General features: G+C 37.9%; 1 protein-coding gene across 1 annotated transcript in view; it reads left to right on the forward strand.

The window, feature by feature from the left end:
- tmem163a (transmembrane protein 163a) overlaps positions 1-24,858 on the forward strand; it is a 98,212-nt gene that overhangs the window by 54,111 nt on the left and 19,243 nt on the right. Inside the window, exons 3-4 of the mRNA XM_049484748.1 lie at positions 19,588-19,631; positions 21,175-21,266. Of these exons, the coding sequence (XP_049340705.1) occupies positions 19,588-19,631; positions 21,175-21,266 (136 nt within the window). The remainder of the gene's footprint in view (positions 1-19,587; positions 19,632-21,174; positions 21,267-24,858) is intronic.

The raw sequence follows: 24,858 nt of genomic DNA on the forward strand, positions 1-24,858 counted from the left end.
CAGAAATTTACCTGAACACAACTAATTTTCCTAATTTTTAGATCACCATCAGCATAGATTTATTCATAAGCATCGTTGCTATTTGAGTGACCCAGGGGGAAGGTGTAAAAATAGTCTGTTGGCGGGGTGTAAAAGAGCAGTGACTAAAACAAGACTGAGACCAGGTGGAGGCAAGACCAAGACAAAGGCAAGAATCAGGTGAGATTGAGACAAGACTAAAGACTAGCATTTTCACAACAACACTATTTGGTCCATTTAAATCTAGTCTATGACTCGCTTGCACCCATTGTGCGATTCGTTTTTGGCAGGTGTGAAAACAGAAATTGCACCAAGGGTGTGGACCAAAACAACCACACTGAGACCTGCAAAAGATGGTGGTCTTGATCCAGTTCCAAAGGAATTTAGGGGTGGTTCATTTATGTGAACTTACCTCTATCTGACCTCTATTTAACAGTAATTATCAAATATACTGCTCATGTTTGAACAGCTGTTCAGGAGCAGTTTAAACTGATTTATTACCCAGATTATTACTACAGCTATTAACTAATGCCACCTCTGCTGCTGCACCATGCTAAGCTATTTCCTATTGTATTTTGTCCTTCCATGTTTGTCCTTCCAGTTCTGGTGGAGTTTCTCAGTGCTGGTTTCCTATAGTGACTTTCCTCTGAGAGTTTGGAGAATGGAATCAGTCAGGCTGTGCTGATTGTGCCAACAGAAAATCCTCAGTAGTGCAAATAGTGCATCCAGAAAGCCCAGCAGAGTAAGATTCTGCTTGCTGCACAAATATGCTGCAGCTGAATTAAGTAGAATCCTGTTTTGTTTCTGGGGTAAACCTCTGCTCATATTTGGAGCTGATGAGGTGATATGTCTCCAGGTGTTGAGGTAATAACAGGATCAGCTTCAGGTCATTTAGTTTATTACATTAAGACGTGAAATAATGTTATGAAATATTTGGAAAACCAAAAGACCTTGTCAACATTAGCCTAGACTCTTAGCGTCGGTTTCCCAGTAAGGAACAAAGCCTAGTCCTGGACTATATTTTCATTTAGTCCCAGATTAGGCTTAATCTCTGTCTGGGAAACTGACCTATTGTAACACAGAGGAGGAGGCAGGATGCAAATGCACGTCTTTATTTTCCATATTTTAAATTAACAAAAACAAAACACTAAAAAAAACGAGGATGAACTAAAAGGCTGCAACAAACAAGCAAAAATAACAAACAAAGAAACAAACCACAAAAAGCAAACCTGAAACACTGAAGACAAAAAACACAGCAGGTCTGAGGTTAAACAAAACAGATAAACTAGATCTGGACATAGTAACAAGACAAGATCAGACAAAAAGCACGACAGAGAACAAAGGAGCACATGGGGTATTTATAAACAGGCACACACTAGGGACACCTGTGCAGGTAATGAGGGGGGCAGAGTTACAAATGAGACAGGAGGGGGTTACAGATGACAAGGCGGGGCTAAGGCGGAGACAAGACCAAAACACAACAGTAGCACATGGCTGGGAAACATGACAGGTAAACAATAGAGAACAGGACAGGAGCAGAAAGGAACCACAAAAAAGGAAAGACACTGGACAGACACAGGCTAAGGTGTGACACCTATAGAGTCCAGTCTAAGTGTTAACAATTTCTCAAGAATTTCATTACATTATTGTGCTGTGAAGTGGAAGTTTAGAAACTTGGAAGCACCTTGGAACACCACAACCACCTGAAAGTGTGAAATTATGGGCCTATTTTAGGTCTATAGACAAGCATCATTGTGTCTGCTATCGTAACAACAGGAAAAGTATGTCGTGCATGGCTCAAAACACACAAAAGGCATGTACTGATTCTCTTAATTAGTTATGGGTGTAAATAAACCAAACTTGGGGGTAAATAAACCAATCAATATGGCTCTAAATTCTTAGAGTCTAGGATAAGTGTTAAACAAAGCCTACCAGTATCCCTAAAATTTAATTACATTATTTTGTGATCCCATAAAGGCTGTTAGGTTAAAGTATAAAAACCCATAGTAACTTGAAAGACCTCAGAAACCACCTGAAAAAATCCTTAAGTGTGACAGTAAGGGCCCTTACACCCTGCACAAGGCATATAGCTGTGATTATTGCTATCTTACACCCCGCCAACCATCTATTTTCACACTTTATGCTGCATTGTTTAAATAACAACAGTGCTTGTAAATACAGTATATCTACACCCATGGGTGTGGTGGTCTTGAAATGAGGTGTGCTCAGGTACATTTCTGGTGTATTGCTATCTTGGCAACAGAAAACACAGGTGCGCCACTAACTGAATACAACCTAGGCAGACATTAATAGTCAAACGTTATCTAAGCAGCAAACTGTCAATACAGACCAAACCTAAAGCACGAACACCCCCACTTGTTATGCACACAAGGATATGCAGCAGTGCACAAACACATAGTGTGAGCCTGTGGCCAGTTGCACAAACAGACAGAATACAAAATAAAATGACATTATTCTACATCAACACAAAATATAGGTCAGTGTTATATTACTTAAATGACTTGAGCACCTGTTTTAATGTCTGTGGACACCCTTTTAAATTACCATATACAGCTACTTTAAGTTGAACCACATGCTGACAAATGTGAAAATAAACACACATGTTCTAGTTCTTGTAGAAAAGCACTGCCAATAGAATAGGACTCTTATTCAAGGTGTAGGGCATAAATAGTAACGAGAATTTAAAACGTGTAACAGTAACCTAAGTTAACTGAAGATGTTAAACATATTGGAGCATTTCTATTGGTCCATTTTTCATGAAAATTGGACACAATGTAAATATTTGTCTGCCAAAAATGGCAAAAAGGCACTTTGGGAGCTTTTCCCTGAATAATGACAAAAATAAATGTATGCTATGTCATAAGTGGAGAATAATAGTAAAGAATCAAATCTGGTTAACTTGCTATGTTCAGTATTCAAGGTGCTCCAAAACAAAACCTAAAGAAATAAACTAAATAAAGACACCAGACATGTTTTGGCTGTTGGACCATATTTGGGGTAATGGAATTGGAATCAGTTTGATTTTGGGCTCTTTAGGAGCTTTAAAAGCTGGGTGACCTCCAGAAGACTGTCTGTACCCTCGACTTCCCCTCGCCTCCAGTCAGTCAATGTCAGGGTGGTCCGGGGAAGCCCGGAGGGGGAGGGGCCGGAGGGGATCCATCCTCTCTCCTGCAGGATAACGGAGCGCTGGGTCGGAGTGGTCCTGAATTATTAAACACAACATATTGCAGCAGAACAGAGGGAGAGCACTGTGGGCTGTGGCTCGGGGGTTTCACACCCCCCCTCCCCTCCCGCTGCAGATGCTATTTGTGGGGTACTGCGGCGGGGGGTCTGGCTGTAGTTCGGTGAGTGGTGGTAATGCGGCAGAGGGGGGTTTGGATGGTGCGAGCTGGCGGCTGAGGCTGGTTAATTGCAGTGGGAAGATGAGCATGGGGATGGTTTCCTCTTGCTACAGATGTTAGAACAGAGTTTGAATGTTGCTAAGCAGCAAGGGATAGATATTGCTGGGTTTTTAGGACCATCACATCCTGCACAGCAGGTGCACACACACCCAGCACAACCCCACTGACCCTTAGTTACTGGTTTACTGTACATTTGGGTAAATGAGTGGACGAATGATTTTCAGTGAGCGTGATGCTTCCACGTTAGTGCCGTGTGAAAGGATAAACAGAACAGCAGCTGTTCCTCAGGTGAAGATCAGCTCAACTAACTTTACTTCTTTTTTTTATAATTTTATTTATATATTTTATATATTTTTTCTTTAATTTGCAAGGCCAATTAACCAACCCACTCATTAGGACTCCCCTATCACAAGTAATTCCCCAACACCAGAAGAATTAAGACTAGCACATGCCTCAGTTCTGATACATCAGCTCACAGACGCCTCGTGCTGATCGACATCACCCTTTGAAGTAATGAGGGGAAAGAGTGCCATCTACCAGGCTTTCTTGTGCATCAGCTTTAGAGAAGGCTTCCTTCTAGGATGCAGACAGTGCTATACAGACAGATTATTGTAGCACTAAAGAGTTACATGACATTGGTCATGGGAAATGGATAGTTTGGCATAATTTGGCCATTTTCACTTAGGTATAAAATACAGTATATTATAAAACTACTGATAACAGTAGTTAACTGCACATATTTTACATATTTAACAGGGTAGACATGTGCTCAAATTGATACTCATGCATTTTATTACAAAGTCTTCAGAGGGCAACGTGTATCAGTGCATGCAGATGCTTTGTGAGTCTGAGCACTGTTAGATTCGCTGTCAGCCTGCAGCTTTGGACTCTGAACTTGTGACTTAGGACTCCAATTCCCAGCATGCAACCTCACCGGAACTCTCACACTCTCTCACTGATCATGTAAACCTACAGTGCTCCTGTTCACCCAGCTACTGATTGCCCACATCTGTTGTCCTGTGTATATATACCTCTCACTTCCTTCCTGTCCTTGCCAAGTTTTGATTCTAGTTTTCTAGCTCTCATACAACACACTTTCTTGTTTTGTCTACCATTAGTGATCTGTTTTGTTTTTTGACTATCCTATTGCCTTGCCTATTCTTCTTTGTTGCCGACCCTTTTTGTATTTTTGACTTTGCCTTAGCCTGCTCTCTGATTTTTTATTTATTGTGTATGACCCTGGACTGCCTGGCCACTCTTTTGTATGTTGTTTGTATAAGCTGTTATCGACCTTGCATGTCCCTCACTGCCACTTTTGCATTTGTCTGCCTTAACCTTCTTAGGAGTGACTGGCTTACCAAATGTACTCCAAAAGGACATGGTAAACTCATCCAGGAGGTCCCAAAGGGGTGTGTCTAGCATGTGTGACAGCATGCCAAAAAGTCACATTTTTACATTTTTTGACTGCATTTTAGTGCATTTTTCTGTCATAATATTTATTTTGTTACATTATTATTATTTATCAAAGTTGCTGTTGTTTACAAAGTAGACTAAAGTTTACATATAGTTTTGTTTCTACGTAATATTTGAAACTGTATATCAATTTTATCATTATATAAAATTTATTTTTTGTTTTGTTTTATCCATGTTTTGTCATAAATCCAATACTTTTGTTATTGCAAATGTACCTAAGTAACTGAGTTCTGAAAATATTGTGAAAATAATTTTAGGTCATTTTGCCCACACTTAGTATAGAGTACTCAAGGCTTTGTTAGACACTGGGTTCTACCAGTTATAGAATCTTCCAGTGGTTCTGGTGATTAACATTGTTAGACATTTTTCTTCGTAAATAAGGTTTAGGAATGACATGAATTATACTAAGGCAGTACTACAGTATGTTAGATGAACCCCTCAGAAGAGTCACTTACTGGCACTGTCCTAATGGACATGGTGAATGGATTGAATGGAGACTGGAAGGCGTTCGGCTCAGTGGGGGTGACTGATGATTCCGTCATTTTTAAACAGATTTACACCACCGCTAAATGGATGACAGCCTCTTGCCCTTTGCAGAAAAAAAAAAAAACTATTAGCTGCTCTGAGTGATCTGTCACCCTAACACAATACAATCATCTTTATTATCCTGGCTAGCTGTGAAACACCATTAAATAGGTGAAAGGTTACAGCAGCTTCAGATTTGGATCAGAAAAAAATACTGTTTAGAAGCATTAATGCAGTTTCAGCCTTTATAATACTGATGGGGAAAATTTAATTATTTCTTGAAATTTTTTGATTTGGAATAATAGAAGTAATGTTGCTCTGTTTGTTGTAGATTGTAATGACTTGTGACATCACAATAAGAAAACTTGTATAGAACCACCCTGGAACTACCCCTCACCTGGCAGCCCCCGTCAGTCTAGATCAGTTGATGATCCTACATTTTGGTATTTTGGTTGAGAACTTCAGATTATACACAGCAGAATTAGCCATCAGACTTTGTCTGAATGAGGGATCTGTATCAACTGTTCGTAAGCCAGCAAATTAGGGAAATTCAAATTGTATAAGTATTTTTAAATTATAAGTTGTGTCCTTCTACTGCAATTGAGCTTCAACTAGCTTCTTAGTCTTTGTGCATTAATGTAGTTTCAGCCTTTATCTTCCTGATGGGAAGATCAAAAAAATGTTTTTTGAAATTTTATGATTTCGAATAACAGAAGTGCTCTGTTTTTTGTAAACTGTTATCACTCATAGTTGTTTAGGACTGACAATAGCCACACTTTAAACCCTAAAAAAATCTAATATACATTAATTTAATCTGAAATAATCTGTTGCCCTTGTTTTTTTCTGATAGTGTTTATTAAATACCATATTACAAACCATAAGTACATGACACCCAAATTTGAATCCTGTTCATGTAGCTTGCCATTGGCTACCGGAGCTCTGAGGGAGCACAATTGGCCTTGCTCTCTCTGGGCGGGTAGATGCCCCTCTTTCCCGTCATCACTCTAAAGGGTGATGTCGATCAGCACGAGGCGTCTGTGAGCTGATGTATTGGAACCGAGTTGCTGTGCTTTCCTCAGAGCGCGCTGTAATGCTACTCAGTAATGTAACATCAGTTTAAAAAGAGGCGGTGGTTGACTTCACATGTATCGGAGGAGGCATGTGCTAGTCTTCACCCTCCTGGTGTTGGGGCATCACTATGAAAGGGGGGATAGGGGGAGCCCTAATGAGTGGGTTGGGTGATTGGCTGTTTAAATTGGGGAGAAAATGGGAAAAAAAAGAAAAATATATATTAATCAGACAAATACAGTTTACATTGAAACTACTTTAGGTACTAAACATTGCATGATAGAACAATTATTTTAATTAAATTAAATTACTTTGAATATGGTAACTTGCTCTTACAGCCTACAACATTCAGGCCAGACAGTTAACTATTACATAAGATATGCATGTACATCCATGGGATATATCAAAAGAATAGTCAGAACACACTCAGTCCTATAATAGTTAATTGTCACAATCTTGTGAAGACCACAAGTGATGTATGAATCCTTTTTTTTTTTTGTATTTGTATGATCAGAATTTCCTAATGAATGGAATATAATGTCCCCTGTAGAGTTGACATTTTGGAGATAAGAGGTTTTTGTGTAAGAGCTCTGATATCTTTCAAGAGATGAGTGTTCATGCCATATCTTTTTATTTTGATATCGCACTGTAAGAATTCAGTGATTGAAGAGAATTCCCTCAGTATCTGCCACAGCAGTCTGAGGGCTGTGTTGAGATTCTCATCACGCTCTGAATGATAATAGAACGACAACCCTGCTCATCTCAGACCTGCAGAGAGCAGAGCTTAGAGTAATGGAAAACACCCAACGCTGCTATCATTATCAGTCCTCACCCATAACACGTGCACACACACACACACACACACACACACACAATCTGGCAGTAATTCTCTGAAGGGATCTCAGTCAATACTGAGCAGATTGGGGGTTTAATTATTGGAATTAGGTGGAGATATGGGGTAGAGGGACTCCAGTATGAATAACTTAATAAACACTAACTTGTTTTTAAAAAGAGCTGGTAAATAGGATGGCGCACGAGATTGGACGTTTTTAGTAGATGTAGGCAGTAAACTGCAGGTCCCAGAGTGCATTGCAGTCACAACCTAGACAATGCATTTACACTGCTCCAAACGGTCAACACACAATGTATTTAATTCATTTCCACTGGCAAGCATCGGCTCCATCAGACACAGTTGCGCGGTGCATCATGGGTCTGACGTGTTGAGTCCGGGGGGTGCGATGTGATGAAAAGTTAAGCCGAGATCAACTTTATGCAAATGAATATGTCCAATGTGATGCATCTATCCAATCAGAGAGCCGGTGTTTGCCTGATACATGTCCTCTCAGCGCAGTGTTCGAAAAAAAAATTAATTCCACTTTCAAGCGTTCCAGATAAACATGGAAGAAAAGCTAATCATTGTGGTTTTAGGCTAATCAACGCAATACAGTGTGAAGAAGGGTTGTCGAGATTGTTGGGGTCTCTGGTGGCTTTTGAAAATATTAATATAGAATTTAACTGGAAAAGTTTGCTTTTGTTAGCCTATATGCTGCTCACTAGACAGTGTTATGAATAGATTTATAGATAATAGGAAATATATAGCTTGTATAAAACCATTTTCCAATTTATTAAAATATTTAATTGGATGAAGCAGGGTGGCAAGCATATATTAGACTGTTAGAGGTACAGGGGTTGGACAATAAAAATGAAACATCTGTCATTTTAATGTGGGAGGTTTCATGGCTAAATTGGATCACTACTCCACCAATAAACCCTCCAAATGCAAAAAAAAAATCCATTCGTTTTCTGCGAATCAGTTAAAAGATTTTGGTGTAAGGAAACCTTTGCTTCTATGAGCCGTTTGGATCCTCCCTTATTGTGACGTCACAAGAAGGAAACCTGCATAGAACCACTCTTGCACTACCCCTCAACTATTAGCCTTGAACAGTACAAAGCAGAATTAGCCAGCAGACTTTGTCTGAATGAGGGATCTGTACCTACTGTCCGTGGCAAGTTAGCAGATGAGGGAGATTTAAGTATTTCATGTTTTTTCAATTTAGCACAAGCTAAAATTAGCATGTGGAAAACACCCTTAAATGGTTCTTAAATGGATCATTCGAAAAGTGAATGGACTGGCAAGAATAAAGCTGGTGAGATCTCATAATGTGAGAATATTTTTAAGCAAAGAGCTTCATGAATATGTTTTGTGGAGCCCATAGACCTACTCTAACTTGACTATAAAAAGTTATAGTATGTCCCCTTTAAAGAAACAATCAGTAATTCATGAAAATGAGCCGTTTAAGACACCAACCCTCCCCAGACATAAAGCTCACATTAGGTTGCCAGACTGAGGAAATAGTGGCAAGCGATAAAGAGTTTAAAAACATTTAATTTTAATAAATTACCCACCCTTTAATGTGATTAAGTATCTAAAACCTTTGTATACTACTATTTAATATACATTATAAATATTTTCTGCACTTTCTATATTTTGTTATTTAACACTTGTTTACTGCATGAAGATCTTACTTTAGTAGCAGTATTTCTGTTTCCCTCCTAATTGCTGTCACATTCATTGTGATTTCATTGTTAGGGCTCTAAACGATGCTGTAGTTTGCTGAAGATTACATGTTCCTCATTGATCATCTCCACTAATTGTGTACGGGGATGCTAATTAGCTGTGCTCTAAAAAGCTTCTGATCTAGGTCCAGCATTTTTCACGTCCCAGTCCAGTTCCTCCTACACAACACAGACACACACATGGTTCCATACATTCACCAGCAGCCAGCAGATCTGTGATTAATACACTTCTGAGTGAGAAGATATCAGCCGTCGCAGAATTAGACCTGAGGAAGTGTGTGAGCTGAGTTCTGGCAGTAATAGAACTCAGGGGATGATGGGTAAGTGTTCATCTTCACACTCTTTTATTAATTACATATGCTCGCCATAACCAGACAATAGTAATATATCATTAGAATGCAATATTGTTGACCTAATCATTTTTTTTGTTTTAAAAAATCAATTTAAGATGATTGACCAGTGTAGCTCTCCCCCATTTCCCCATTTTCTCCCCAATTTATACGGCCAATTACACAACCAACTCATTAGGACCCCTCTGTCACTAGTGATGCCCCAACACACCAGGACACCAGGATGGTGAAGTCAGTCACTGCCTCTTTTCATACTGTTGCTAATACAGCATTGCCGAGTAACATCACAGCGCATTCTGAGGAAAGAACAGCGACTCAGTTCTGATACATCACCTCACAGACGCCTTGTGCTGAGCGACATCACCCTTTGGAATGATGTGGGGAGAGAGCGCCATCCACCCCCCAGATAGAGTAAGGCCAATTGTGCTCTCTCAGGGCTCTGAGTGCCGATGGCAAGCTACATGAACAGGATTCAAACCGGCGATCTCCTGAACATAGTGGCGCTTAAGCGCTTAACCCGTTGGACCACTCAAAGCCCCCGTTTTTATTTATTTTTGATGGATTAACTGGTTTATACTCATTATTCCAGCTACCAATACCTGAATGATGCATTTAACATGTTTAGACATTAAATATCTCAAGATTTCTGGATGTTCTTAGTACATTTTAGTTCAACATTTTTAAATGTTCTGGTAACATCGCTGCAATGTCACTGTATTTAGCAACATTTTGAAAAGGTTCCATCAAGGTTAGCCTGCAATGTTACAAAAAACACTTAAAACAGTAATGATCACAGCGTTATTAGAATTAATTAGAATTGTTTCACACATAGCATTACCAGCTAGACACGGACTAACATTAGGAAAACGTAAAAAATAATGTTAAAAATTTAAACATTTCACAAGTGACGTTGCAGTGATGTTACCAGAATGTTTAAAAACATTAAAAGAAAGAAAGAGGTTCTATTTTAGTTACCAAGTTGCAAACAAACCGGACAGAGCCTGATGCTAATGTAAGTGCTTTAAATTCAGATTGAGGCGGCGACAGTCTGTGAATGAGAGTCATTTGTTTTACCTCTCTCTCCCTCTTTCTCTTATTCTCTTTCTCGCTCTCCATCACTCTCACCAGTCCTCATATGCTTGTCTTGTTCTGGTCTCGCCTGCTTTACCTCGTAATGGATGCCTGGTGTCTGCTGTTGCCCCACAGAGTATTTCATGTGATTAATCACAGACAGGAACTCCAAACAGAGCTATTCCTGCTCTGATGGCTCACTCCACTGTAGTGATGTTTCTGTTATTATGAACAAGGCTGATGCTCAAAGATCTCTTCAGTTCTATCAGCTGTGGGCTATAATATAGAGCATATTGAAACTGATATGGAATCAATAACTTTGTTCCAAGGCCAAGGTAGGCTCTGTTTTCAGCAACTTAATCATAGAAGTCTGCCCAAAATGAAGAAATATTTATCGCTGCCTATTTTCAGAGCAAATATGTTCGGACACAACTGATGTATCCTTCCTATCCAGCATGTACAATGTGAAGGGAAAATTTAAAGCAGCACCACAAAATTGTGTAGAGTTTGTTTAAAAATGTTAACATAAAAAAAAACTAATTAGGATTTATGAGTGTTTAAATATGCAATCCTTTCTGGTGACGTTACCACAAACAGTCTTGGCTGAAAGTATTGAAATCCCAGAGATTTTTCCGGAAAATGAAGTATTTCTCATAGAAATATTATTGCAGTTAGACATTAGTATAAACGTTTATTTCCATTTTGTGTATTGGGGGGAAAAAAACAATACAACATTTGGCCGGACAAAATTGTTGTCTATTAAAAGATGGTGTACAGAAAACACTTGAAATAATAATGGGTTGCATTACCACAGTGTGGGAATGCTTCTCACGTAGCATTCCCAGCTAGACACGGACTAACACAATGAAAACGCTAAAAGTAACATTAACGATGATGTCTGTAAGTTTTAGGATTCAGGACCCTCTCTGGTGAGAATAGATAATTGCACCGAGCATGAGAAAGAATCATTTTAAACTGGGTGGTTGTGATGTAATGGTAGTATAAACAGTCATGGCTGAAAGCATTGAAAGTATTAACACCCAGAGATTTTTCAAGAAAATGAAGTATTTCTCATAGAAACATTATTGCAGTTAGACATTGTTATACATGTTAATTTCTTTCTTAATTTCCTTTGTGTGTATTGGGGGAAAAAATAATCTGGCCAGACAAAATTATTGTCTATTAGAAGATGGTAAACTGTGGACAAAAAGGGATTCACAGGGTCAGCAACAATATTCAAATGCACAATGGCCAAGAAAACAGACCTCATACCATTACAGTGTCTACACCAGCCCAATCAGTTTACACACAATGCAGCATAGAGTCATGAAATGTCTGCTGTTGGTGCCAAATTCTGACCCTACGATCTGTATAATATTGAAATGAAATAGAAAATGGGAAGAGGTGCAAATATTAATTATTCATTCTTTTAAGTATTCTAAAATTATTGCTAATTTAAAGCTCATAACAAATATTTAAGTAGTATATTTTCCACTAGCTTTTAAATTCTGTGTTAGCCATCAGAGGTGTCAAGTAACGAACTGCAAATACTTTGTTACCTTACTTATGTAAAAATGTTTCATTTTCATTTTGTCTTTTCACACTCCAGCAAGAACATATCGGACGTATGTAGTCTAGTATGAAGATGATCCATTCAGAGACTCGAGCTCTCGAAATGTCCCAAATAAGCTTTTTTAAAAATATTTTAATTGTACTAAAATACATTCATTTGTAATCGGCATATATGTAGCTGAAATGGCTTTTAGAAAAGTTTTTTTGGGAAGTGGGCGTAGTGTACTTGAGGCTCCTGTAGTTCAACCTAAGCTTTGGTTCTTAATGGTACTTTTTCAATTTACATTACTCTTACTTTTATACTTTAAGTAGTTTTGAAAGCAGTTATTTTACACTTTTAGTTGAGTAAATAGCTTGAGTTGATACTTCAACTTCTACAGAAGTATTTTAAAACCCTACTATCTATACTTCTACCTTAGTAATGAATGGAAATACATTTCACACCTAGGTAAGTCAATAAATCTTCAGTGCTGTGTAGTGAGCTGTACACTAAAATACACCTAATTAGCTGTCCGTTTGAACATCCAAGCCTTGCTTTAAAAATGTATAAGCAAGCTGAACTGTTCTGCTCTGTATGTGAGGAGTGTGAGCAGTCTGTGGAAAGACGTGATTAAGACCACAAGCAGAAGCAGTAAACAAATGGTAAAGATGTTTGGTCCAGTATTAAGCTTAGCATACTAAAATAAGCAGCGTATTTTAATCACCAGCAAGAGTTATATCTAAACAGCAGACGAAGTTACACTCTCCTTACCCTGCTCTTGTTTAAATTAGATATTGATCTACATGCTTCAAACAAACATGGCGTGATCAAGTGCAGCTATGCTATGCCAGTAATTAGCTCCATATTCTGAGACAATCTTAGACACTTCACTTTCCCATGGCCATAACCCTGGAATGTGGACCCCAGTCACACTCATGGGCTTAACCTGACCCATTTCTTTAAGTGCACTACTGGATCTGCAGCCACCGCCTCCTCCACACCAGCACTCTTCCTGCTCTCAGACGCTACAGGGGAATAGAAGAAGCTCATTAGCATATAAAACACTGCGCTTATTAAGAGAGCGTGCCGCACGTTACACTGCCTGTTATTCCTGCTGAATCACTTCATCTTGGAAATACGGCCAATTAAAATACAACACACGAACGCACACACACACACAAACTCATAGACTCAAGGACAATCTGCTGTTACTTTTCCAGTAACACACTGATCACAAAGACAGCAGAAAGACATATTTGAATGAATAATTTGTGTTTAATTTTCTATTTTTAGTTATTTCTAAAAATACATAAAATTTTTTGCTATTTTTAAAACTATTTCTATTAGCTATTTCTAGAAAGCCTTCTCTGGACATTATAAAGAGAGTTACCCCAACAAAACATAAACTGATAAACTGATAAACAGTGAGAGTGGAGGTGTCCTAAAACTTTTGGATGTTCTTGTCAATACATTTGTTGCTATTTACTGTGATGCTCGTTGCTATCTTACACCCTGTCAACAGTTCATTTTCACGTCTTATGCCTGCAACCTTAAAATAGCGGCAGAGTTTAGGAATATATTTTCACACTGATGGGCGTGGTGGTGTGGAATTGAGGTGTGTTTAGGTAAATATCTGGGCTGTTTTTTTCTTGGCGGTGGGAAATAAAGGTGTGCCACTGACTGATTAAAACCAGGACAACAGTGCTGTATGTTGTGGGTGCTCAGCATGTGTACACTCCCGCTCGTTATACACACAAATAAATGTGCTGCAGTGTGCAAATCCAGCTTTTACATCAACAATAATCTGAATAAAAACTAATAAAATACAATTCTTAAATCCACTTTTTCTGCTTTGTGAAATACAATAGGTCTCTCTGAGTTGTATATGCATGCTGCACATAAAACCTTTACTCAACCTCCACCTGCCGGGACTAATTCCTGCTCAATCACTTCATCTTGGAAATACGCCCAATTAAAATACAACACATGAACACACACACACACACACACACACACACACACACACACACACACACACACACACAAACTCTTAGACTCAAGGACAATCTGCTGTTACTTTTCCAGTAACACATGGATCACAAAGACAGCAGAGAGACATATTTGAATGAATAATTTGTGTTCTATTTTTAGCTATTTCTATCAACATACAACCCCAGATGCATCTATAATTTTAAATACTAAGTAGTGAATGACGTACAGTACCATTCAAAAGTTTGGCCACATTAAATTCTGTTGTTTTACATTATTTTAAAATGTTCTGCATTGTAGATTAATATCAAAGCCATCCAAACTACGTAGAAAAACACAACAAATGAAAAAGTGTTCAAAAACATAATATTTATATTTTAAATTCCTCAAAGTAGCACATCTTGTTTAGATGTCAGCTTTGCAAATCTTGGCCTTTTCTTAGTCAGCTTTATGAGGTAGAGTCACCTGGAATAGCCTTGTTCAGTTAACAGCTGTGCTGAATCTATCAAGAGTTAATTACTTGAGTTTCTTGCTACTGTGAAGAGGTAGAGTTGGTATACAGTGAATAGCTCTATTTGAGTAATGTTCTAATCCATGTTTTGGCAAGAACTACTGGTAACACTTTCTATGAATGTCATCTCTATACGACTCTATAAACATACTCATAGCACATTATAATGCATTCATAAGGCATCATACACATGGCTAGGCATATTTAAAAATGTATAATTCATCATAGACATGTTTATTATGCATCATGAACTGTGATTATAATGCATTAATAGCTGTGTTTATAAGATAACATAACAGTCCCAGCTTGCAGACCGTATTATGACTAAAAAGGTTTCTAACTTATAAACACACCCTCAATAATCCTAAAAATATATTTGTAACCACTCATAAATTATTCTGTTCTTGAATGTAATATTAGTTACCGTCATTTATAATGTATTATAACAGGTCTTTGTGCGCTCTAAGTAAAGTGCCAGACTTTCATTGTGGGACTACTTTATTACTGATAGATATATCAGATATAGATATAGATATATTTTAACATATATATTATAAGCACAGCTTATAATGTATTATGATCACAAGTCATAATGCTTAATAAAAATGGCTATAATGGGTTATGCATTTTTATAAATATTTATAGGCATGCTTATAATGCCTTATGAATGCATTATAATATGTTATGAATGTGGTTAAAGAGTCTTATAGAGATGATATTCATAGAAAGTGTTACCGAACTACTCAACTAAGTAAAGACTAAATGACTTCAGTCTATCTGAAACATTTCAAGAACTTTGAAAGTATCCTCAAGTGTTGCAAAGACCATCAAAAACATTATGATGAAACTGGCACTCATCAGAGCTGCCCCAGTAAAGGTAGACCAATGGTTACCTCTGTTGCACAGGATAAGTTTATCAGTGTTACCAGCCTCAGAAACCACAAGTTAACAACATCCCATATAAGAGCAGATAAATGCTTCACAGTGTATTTTGGTTTGTTTAACACGTTTAAGTTACTAAATGATTCCTTATGTGTTTCTTCTTAGTCTGAGTGACTTCAGTATTCATTTACAATGTAGGAAAACAGAGTGTACAAATACTTATGGACTTTATGTACACATTTTTGTGAATACCCCTGCTAATGAAAGTGTTTAGCTACTTCTAGTTCCACCACATGTTGACACAGTCCCTGTAGACAAGCACTGCCAATATAATACGACCCTCTGGAGCAGATAAACAAACACAAGCCTACTGACAGCAAGCCTAATGCCAGAAGTGTACTCTATAGAGCAGTATAAAGCCCCTAGCATTATGTGTGGTGCAGTGGAACCATGTCCTCAAGAAAATTGCTGGGGATTAGCTCATTAATGCTGTCAATGTAACTGAATGCAGTCAAGTCTTACAGCAGTGCTCCAAAATAGTGTAGAAAGCCTTCTCTGGAGATTATAAAGAGAGTTACCCCAACAAAACATGATAAACTTTTTTAAATAACCTTGATTTATGAAGAAACAGTGAGAGTGGAGGTGTCCTAAAACTTTTTTTTTTATTTACTGTGATGCTCATTGCTATCTTACACCCTGTCAACAGTCTATTTTCACGTCTTATGCCTTCAACCTTAAAATAGCGGCAGAGTTTAGGAATATATTTTCACACTGATGGGTGTGGTGGTGTGGAATTGAGGTGTGTTCAGGTAAATATGTGGGCTGTTTCTTTCTTGGCGGTGGGAAATATAGGTGCGCAAGTGATTGATTAAAACCAGGACAACAGTGCAGTGCAGTGTGCAAATCCAGCTTTTACATCAACAATAAACAGAATAAAACACATAAAATGCATTCTAAAATTCACTTTTTCTTCTTTGTGAAATACTATAGGTCTCTCTGAGTTATATATGCATGCTGCACATACAACTTTTACTCAACCTCCATTGTCTGCAGTAGCTAGTAAAAGAAAATGTTCAGATAAACGAGTTGATCAGGAAAAGCACCGTGTCTACACGTATCAGCTCATGAGTTCATGGCCTCGCCCACCTTGGCTCACGGCCACCCACAGGCAGAGCTAAAGCCGACACGTCTCATCAGACAAGAGCTAACAGCTTTAGGAACAGCATGGAAGTTTGTTTCTGTGTTATTTGTGTTATATGCTTTGCCCAGCAACTCAGAGCTAAGAAACAAATGGTTAGAATTTGTCTATGGAACACCACCGGCGAATTACAATTAAGATAAGTAGGTGTGTTTTTAGAACAGTTCTGTTTACACTAGTTAAAATTGAAAAAAAAAACACCCCAGGGTTTTGTTCCAACTGCCTGGGTGGCTCTGCTGCGGATGGATTTTTACTTTCTGGACCTGAACTATCCACCTCTGTGTGTTTACATAGGTTTACATAGGATCTGCAGTGTATTTCACATTTTACAAAGACTCTAAGACTAGGTCAGTGGCTGAACTGCACTTAGCAGGCAATTACACATGTTGCAAAGACTGTTATTAGTGCAAAAATGTCCATATTTTAAAATGTTTCTACCTGCCATCTCCTTGCCTCACAGTGCTGTTAGCCAGTCAGAGGCGATATGTTTGCATGTATGAATATTCATGAGCAAAAGCCAAAATCCTTTCTTTCACAAACAACAGCTCACATGGTGGCATACATTCATACTAGAGACCACAACTAGACATTTTAAAATGAATGAAAAAAACGATGGAATGAGACCTTTAAAGTGAATGACAACTGGCACACAGATTGGTTTATTTTACATTACTCCCAAAACACATCCATGATTAATTAAAGAATTGAAAGACACACTGACACGCCCTAAATCCAACTGCGTGATACGCAATTTATCTGTATGCAATCGATCGCTAAAATAGGTCCCTCTGTCTCTGACTTTACTTCTTATCTACAAGGTGGAGCAGATATAGGTAGGAGAGTCTAAAAGAGTGAAGGACAGTAAGTGATTAAACACAGTGTTTAAAAACACCAGCAGCACTGCTGTATCTGATCCACTCATACCATCAGCACAACACACAACACACCTCATACACCACCACCATGCTAAACAGTGCTAACCACTGTAGTGTTGAGAATAATGATCTACCACCCAAATAATAATATATGTTTTTGGGTCCTAATCATTGAAGAACAGGGTGAAAGGAGGATAGTAATAAAGGATGTAGAGAAACAGATGCAGAACTACAGTCTGTAATTGTTGTGATAGAACTAAAAAAGTGTCCTATACACTATCACTGGAGCTGATAAAATGAATAATGGGTCTAGAAACAAAAAGAAGGTGGTCATAATGTTATGATTGACCAGTGTATAGTCTTTAATGGTTTTCATTAATGGTAGGTTTGGGTGCATTAGTTATATACTGTAACTCCAGTGCAGAACTAAACAACAACACTAAACATGTCCTGGTTAATTGTATGTACTGTATAAGCAGTAAGGAAGAAACTGTGTTTATTCGATGTTTGTACCAAATTCTTACCTTCAGGACTTGCTGTGTCCTACACAGGATGTCCTACAGGAGCTCATTTGTGTCTCTGGACTGGAGAAAAAGCCAGCCAAGGACTCACATTTAAGAGAAACCCCAGGCCAGGATTGTTTAGCTTGAAATATTAGAAGACAATGCTGGCTGGCTGGAGGTGCTGGGGGGCTGCACTTGGGTTGCTATGACACATGGTGGTCTGGCTGTGCTTTTAAATTTCAGAGATCAATAGAAAAGGCAGGGTTTTTTCCACTCACACTGGAAAAGGAACAAACAAAGGCAGTAGGATGCAGGCCCACGGCTCTTACAGCAGGATTTACCACGTCCAGACAGCTGCTGCTGAGACAGCTCTGTGAGCCGCATCAATAATAACTCATCTCCAAAATCTCCTCAGTTTCAAGAGCTGGAAACAAGTAATGAAAGATGACTGGAGTCTCTCTTTTCAGAACCCTTTAAAATTGTTTGATTTGGACTTTTAGGAAATGAGTTTCGTGCTGGTGGGATATTGGAGAGGAAAAAAGAATGAATCCAATCCGATCCAGCATCAGATCTATCCTAAAATAGCATATTTTAGCTAAAATAGTGATCTGATGTTACCTGTGTCTTCCCTCATACAAGGGTTAGAAGAGGGTTTTTACAATCTAAACACTAAAGTAATTCTGATTACTTATGATTTCAATTATTGGTGTTAGTATATTGTTATGGCTTGTGGAAAAGTTATTGAGTATTTTAAGTATGTAACATTGGCCAATACTGATACAGATTTCAATATTGGTAGCAGTACCCACATTTTTTATATCAGAATCGGTATCATTAGCAGCCCATACTCAAGATTTCAACATTGGTATCAGTTGGTACCCAAGATTTTAACGTTTGAATTGGCTGGTACTTAAGATTTCAATGTTGGTATCAGTTGGTACCCAAGATTTCAACATTGATATCGGCTGGTACTTAAGATTTCAACATTGGTATCGGTTGGTACCCAAGATTTCAACACTGGTATCTGTTGGAACTCAATATTTCAATATTGGTATTGTTTTGTATTTAAGTACTTACGATTTCAGTATTGTATTGGTTGGTACTTAAGATTTCAGTATCGGTATTGTTTTTTATTTAAGGACTTACGGTTTCAGTATTGTATTTGTTGGTACTTCAGATTTCAGTATTGGTATCATTTTTCATTTAAGTACTCAAGATTTGAACATTGGTATCGGTTGGTACTCAAGATTTCAGTATTGGTATTGGTTGGTACCAAGATTTTAATATCTCTCAGGGCTCCCGTAGTACTTCTAAAGAAGTATTCTAAAGCCTAGTATCTATACTTGCTGCTGTCCACTGAAAAACAGCTAATTTACAGGAGAGAGAAAAAAAACTTCTAAAATTTCAATAGAAAAAAAAAGTCATTGGACAGTGATGATATATTGCTCTTACTGAATTGGGTGATATAGGTAATTGTAAGTAGATGTACAGGCCTTTTTCTTTAAATAAGTGTTTGTTGGGTAAACATTGCAGTGAACTGACTGTCTGTTTATTTGTTCCTGTTCCTGTTTAGCGGTATCCTTCATGAGGCACAGCGCATCGGCTTTCGGATTTGCCGTAAGTAGAAGCTTCATTAATACACTAGCATTCCATATGTCATAGGACAGCAGTATGTACGTTGATTATTAAGTGTTACCTTTTTGGGACTTAGAAGTGCGTGAGTGAATCTGAATACTGGCCAGTATGGCCATGGCGAAAGTCATGGGACACGATACTAGTTCCTAGCTCAAGCTTTACAAAATTACAACAGTATCATCACCTCTTAGTAGTTACATTTTTCACAGCCTCTGTCAAGGTTTTTCAGAATTAGCGAAGCTTTTAATGAAGGGGTTTAATGAGATAATAAATTTAATTCATTGAGGCAGTCGATGTTAAAAGATATTACAGTTTAAAGGCCTAAATGGTATAATGTGACATCAGACCATGAGCTTGTAAACTTATTTGAAATGTTAACTATAAAAGAACATTATCTAAAATTCTGTTCAGATTTTTATAAAAATGAATATGAAAGAAAATGTATTCTAATGATCACAGCGCTTATATTTAAGGAAAAAGAACCAATTAACTAAGCAAGCTGTCCAAGGCTGACCAACATTAGCTTTGAATGTCTTTACTTAGTTATTTTGTGCCAAGTGAGCCTAAGTCACAAATCAGCCATTGCTGTGTTCTGAACTCTAAGTTTATTTAATACGTGTACCATATGATATGATAACATCACAGTGTGAACAATACACAGATTAAGCATACCATTATGACCACCTCTTTGTTTTTTACACCCATTGTTCATCTTATCATCTCCAATGACACAATACTGTCGGACACTTCGTAGTTCTATAATTACAGACTGTAGCTCTGTCTCTATTTCTCTACATACTTCAGACATCCCAAGTTGAAAAAAATTAATTTCAGGAGGGTACCCCTGGACCTGGAATTGAACCAATTGATGGGAAGTCTGCATCCTTTATTATTATCCTCAGTTCACCCTGTTCTTCAATGTCTATTATTATTTGGGTGGTGGATCCTTTATTCTCAGCACTGCAGTGATTAGCACTGATTAGCAACTGATTAGCGTTGCGATGGTCCAAGTGGATCTGATACAGCAGTACTGCTGGAGTTTTTAAACACTGTGTTTAATCACTCGATTAGACACTTCTACCTACAGCTGCTCCACTTTGTAGATAAAATAAAATAAAAAATAGAAGCTCTGAATGTTGATCATCCTCTAGGCTCATCTTCTTCAGTGTAACACATGACTATTCTCAGTCCAGTATTGACACTGAGGTGTTTAAAAACTTTGATCCACTCCTACCAGCAAAATGAACACCTCATACACCACCACCATGCCAATCAGTGTCACTGCAGTGGTAAGTATGACCCACCACCCAAATAATAACAGCTGCTCTGTGGTGTAAAAAAAAAGGAGATAATCATAATATTGTAATGTTTGTTTGGTGTATATAATAACTAAAAAGGTTCCTATAGAAATTTCACTGCAATAACAACCCTAACTATAACACTGCATTCTGCAGTACAGGTACATGTGTTTCTGTACATATATCTGTTAAACTGCTTTACAAATGGCTGCTTGTTTGTCTTGCAGTTCGATGCTACGTTAGATGTGCTCTCATCCATCATCGTGCTCTGGCGCTACAGCAATGCAGCAGCTGTGCATTCTGCCCACAGAGAATACATGTGAGTACCCAGCTTTAATCTGAAACAAAAGAAAGTGTTCCACACATAAACATACAGAATCTGAGATTAGAATGTTTTTTTATATTGAATATTTTACACATACCTGCCTGGGCAGTTAAATGAATTGCTGCCAGATTTTGGCCCTGTTATTGCATATAGTTTCTGCACTTTATATTGTCATACTTTTCGCACTATAAGGTGCAATTAAAATCTCGCGAGATTAAAAAGTGACGATATTTCTCGTCAAACTTTAACCTGTCTCGCGATCTGGCAACACAGCAGGAGTGCAAGTCCGGGGGGGAGGGGGTGGAGGAGACACGTTCTGTCATTACTTGCCCACCTGGCTCCGCAAAACCAGCAAGCTGATTGGCTGTTTCTCCTGAGAGAAAATTTATTTGGGGCTTTCATTTGGCGCCCCCTGTAGTGCAGCGCCCCTATGCATTTCAAGCATAGTCTTAATATGACTGGTTATGGTTATGCATAGTTAAATTACAAGAGATTTAGGAGACAAAAACACAAACCATAGGTTTAATATGACTGGTTGTAGTTTGCACTTATTGTTTGTGCTATATAAGACCTAGAAAAGTTTTATTTTATTTTTTTATTCTTATTCTTATTCCTATTTCTTATAAAATGTGTGAAAAAAAACAAGTCTGTTAAGTTTTCGTTTTATGATTTTGTCAAATAAAACTCTAGTTTTCAAGCCATTTTTCATTTTTGAAGTTTTCTTTAAAATTTTATTTTTAAATCTTGTCTCGTCTCGTTCTCGTGAACCCAGTATCGTGTCTCGTCTCGTCTCGTGATATTAGTGTCTCGTCACACCCCTAGTGCTTTATAATCTGGTGCACCTTATGTATGAATTTTACCAGTCAGGTTATAAGGAGCAGTAAAGCCACTTCAGTGAAGTACAGCTTTATACAGGAGTTTTAGCTTAGTTCTCCAGCACAGAGATTCGAGACTAGAGCAGCATTAGCATTAGCTACTAACTGCACTAAGTGCTAGCTCTTTCACTGTTCAGAGGTGAGTATTATTGGCTTGTAGCCTGCTGCTAACCCCAGCTAGCACTGCTGGAGCAGCATTAGCTTTAGTCGCTAACCAAGCTAAGTGCTAGCTCTTTCACCATTCAGAGGTGAGTATTATCGGCCTGTAGCCTGTGTGTTTACCTTGTTAAAACAAGCTAAAAGCTACAAGCTTTCTGAGTGTAACGCTGTCGGGCGGCATTAGCTAGTGATTACCTAGTGCTAGTGGTTAGCTGGTAATACTAATGCTGCTCCACCCAGCATTAGTAGAATTCTGGAAATCTAATCTTACTGTAAATAAACAGAAGTGCTTTACTTACCCAAATAAACAGTTTTCAGGAGGGAAATCTGTGTAGATTAACATTCAGCGCTCATTTGACTTTAAAATATTTTTTGAAGAATTACAGTTATTATCACAATATGATTTTTTTGATCATTTACAAACATTATGAAGTTTTATTGTGCACAATACGATATGGCAAACCCCTAATTAACAGACAGTGATTTGTGTTGTTTTAGTCCCCTTTATGCTTGGTGTGTAAGATAGATGGGTAGCTAGAGAAGTGAAACATGCCTTTAAGTGTTAATGGGTTCCAGTCTAACGAAGCATTTTCATTCAGTTAGCCTACAACATCTGTCAACATCTGCTTCTGGCCTGTTAATGAAGAGCTCCAGCTTATCTTTATCATTATGGATCATCGCTTATCTTGTCCATCATGTTCTCCGGGTAATGCCTGCTTGTTGGATACCAGAGTTTGCAGAAATCTGCAGTTTGAGTTGCTCATCCATCTTCAGGCGTGTGGAGGCTGCGTGAGCGCGGCTGATGGCCGTTTCTCCTGCGGAAGTGTCAGAGCTGAGATTAATGGAGATGTAATAGAGGAGAAAGCAATGCAAGGCTGGACTCCGTCCCAAGTGGTAAACTGCTGGAGCTTAGTAGCTACCTGTCACAGTGCAGAGCAGTGCTGTAGAACCTCTTATTCCTATTGATAAAACTGCACACTGGACATTTATGGGAGAACACAGTGATTATATATATATATACATATATATATATATATATATATATATATATATGTATATATATATATATATGTATTTTAAATAACCCCTGGGGATTTACAACCAATGGAAAATGCAAAAACATAAAAACTGCAGTGTGTCTTAAATTTTAAATGTTTTATCTGTTTTATCTTCATTTATTTATTTAAAATACATCCATTGCTACATTTCAGTCCTGCAGTACTTCAGTAAAAGTTGGGACAGTAAAGAATTGACCGCTTCGTAAGGTTGCAATTATTTCTCCAACACTTAAAATATGTTTTAGCACTGATGATACCAAGTGATAAAGTGTTTCAGGTGTTATTTTGTCCCATTCTTCTTCTTCAACACATTTTTGTCACAATGTTTGTTTCATAATTTTCCACACATTCTCTGTTGGGGACTGGTTAGGGTGGCAGGCAGACCAGTGCAGTACCCATACCCTCAGTGCAGCATATGGTTTTGCATTGTCTTTTTGGAGAATGGACGGTGCTTCTAGACATGGTGATTATACCACAGTTAGTTCCAACCCTGCAATGTGATTGGCAGAGAGGCATTCTATAAGTGCCATTATCATTCGGTAATGCACTGTAACTAAAGTTCTCTATGTATTACTCCGCCACATACAGGTAGTGTTTGTAACCAAACAGATATTTTGTATTTTCTCGTCCTCTTTAACTCAAAATCTTTTAATAAACAGTGATAATAGAACTGTGGTATATTTTTTAAACGACATGCATTGTGCACCGATATATCGTTACAACCCTAGAAGAAAGCAATTATACACTTAAGCAATAATACACTCGAGGTTCATGCTATAATATGTAATATTGTCACTGTTGTGTTGTGGTCATAGGCACGAGGCCGATGCTGCAGTGCCAATATTACACGTTATAGCATGAACCTCAAGTGTATTATTGCTTAATAGTATTATTGCGTTCTTTTAGGGGTGTAACGATATATCGGTGCACAATGCATGGCATTTAAAAAATCGCAGAGATTGATAATTGAGTGTGTTCTGTTATTTTTGCCATTTATTGTAATTTCTGGGCTGCAAGCCGCAACTTTTTTCACATGCTTTGAACACTGTGGCTAATATTGTTTTTTGTTAATGGGCTAACAAGCTTCAAAATGTTTTCAGGAGAGATAAGTTTGTAGATTAATCCAAGTCTCGTCAGGCAAACTAAGTTTTTTGCAGTTACTGGACATCAGCGTGAATCGTTCATTTAAAGTGGCGCTCCAAGCTGAGTGGAACATTTGGAAGAAAAGTGCAAGAAATACAGGTGTATTAATTTTTTTATTTAATCAAATCAAATCGTAAGCAGAGTATATCATTACACCCTTACTTTCTTTAATTTCCTAAAAATGTAAAAGTATGTAAAAATGTTCATAGCTGCCAACAGACACATGCTATTTGTTTGTGCACTGCTGTGTATCCATGTGTGCATGTAACAAGCAGGATTGTACATGCATTGGGGATGCACCTGTGTTGACAATTCACTGCCAAAATATCAATAAACATTTGACTGACATCT

Source organism: Astyanax mexicanus, chromosome 11 (genome assembly GCF_023375975.1).
Source record: "Astyanax mexicanus isolate ESR-SI-001 chromosome 11, AstMex3_surface, whole genome shotgun sequence".
In the NCBI taxonomy this organism is placed as follows: domain Eukaryota; kingdom Metazoa; phylum Chordata; class Actinopteri; order Characiformes; family Acestrorhamphidae; genus Astyanax; species Astyanax mexicanus.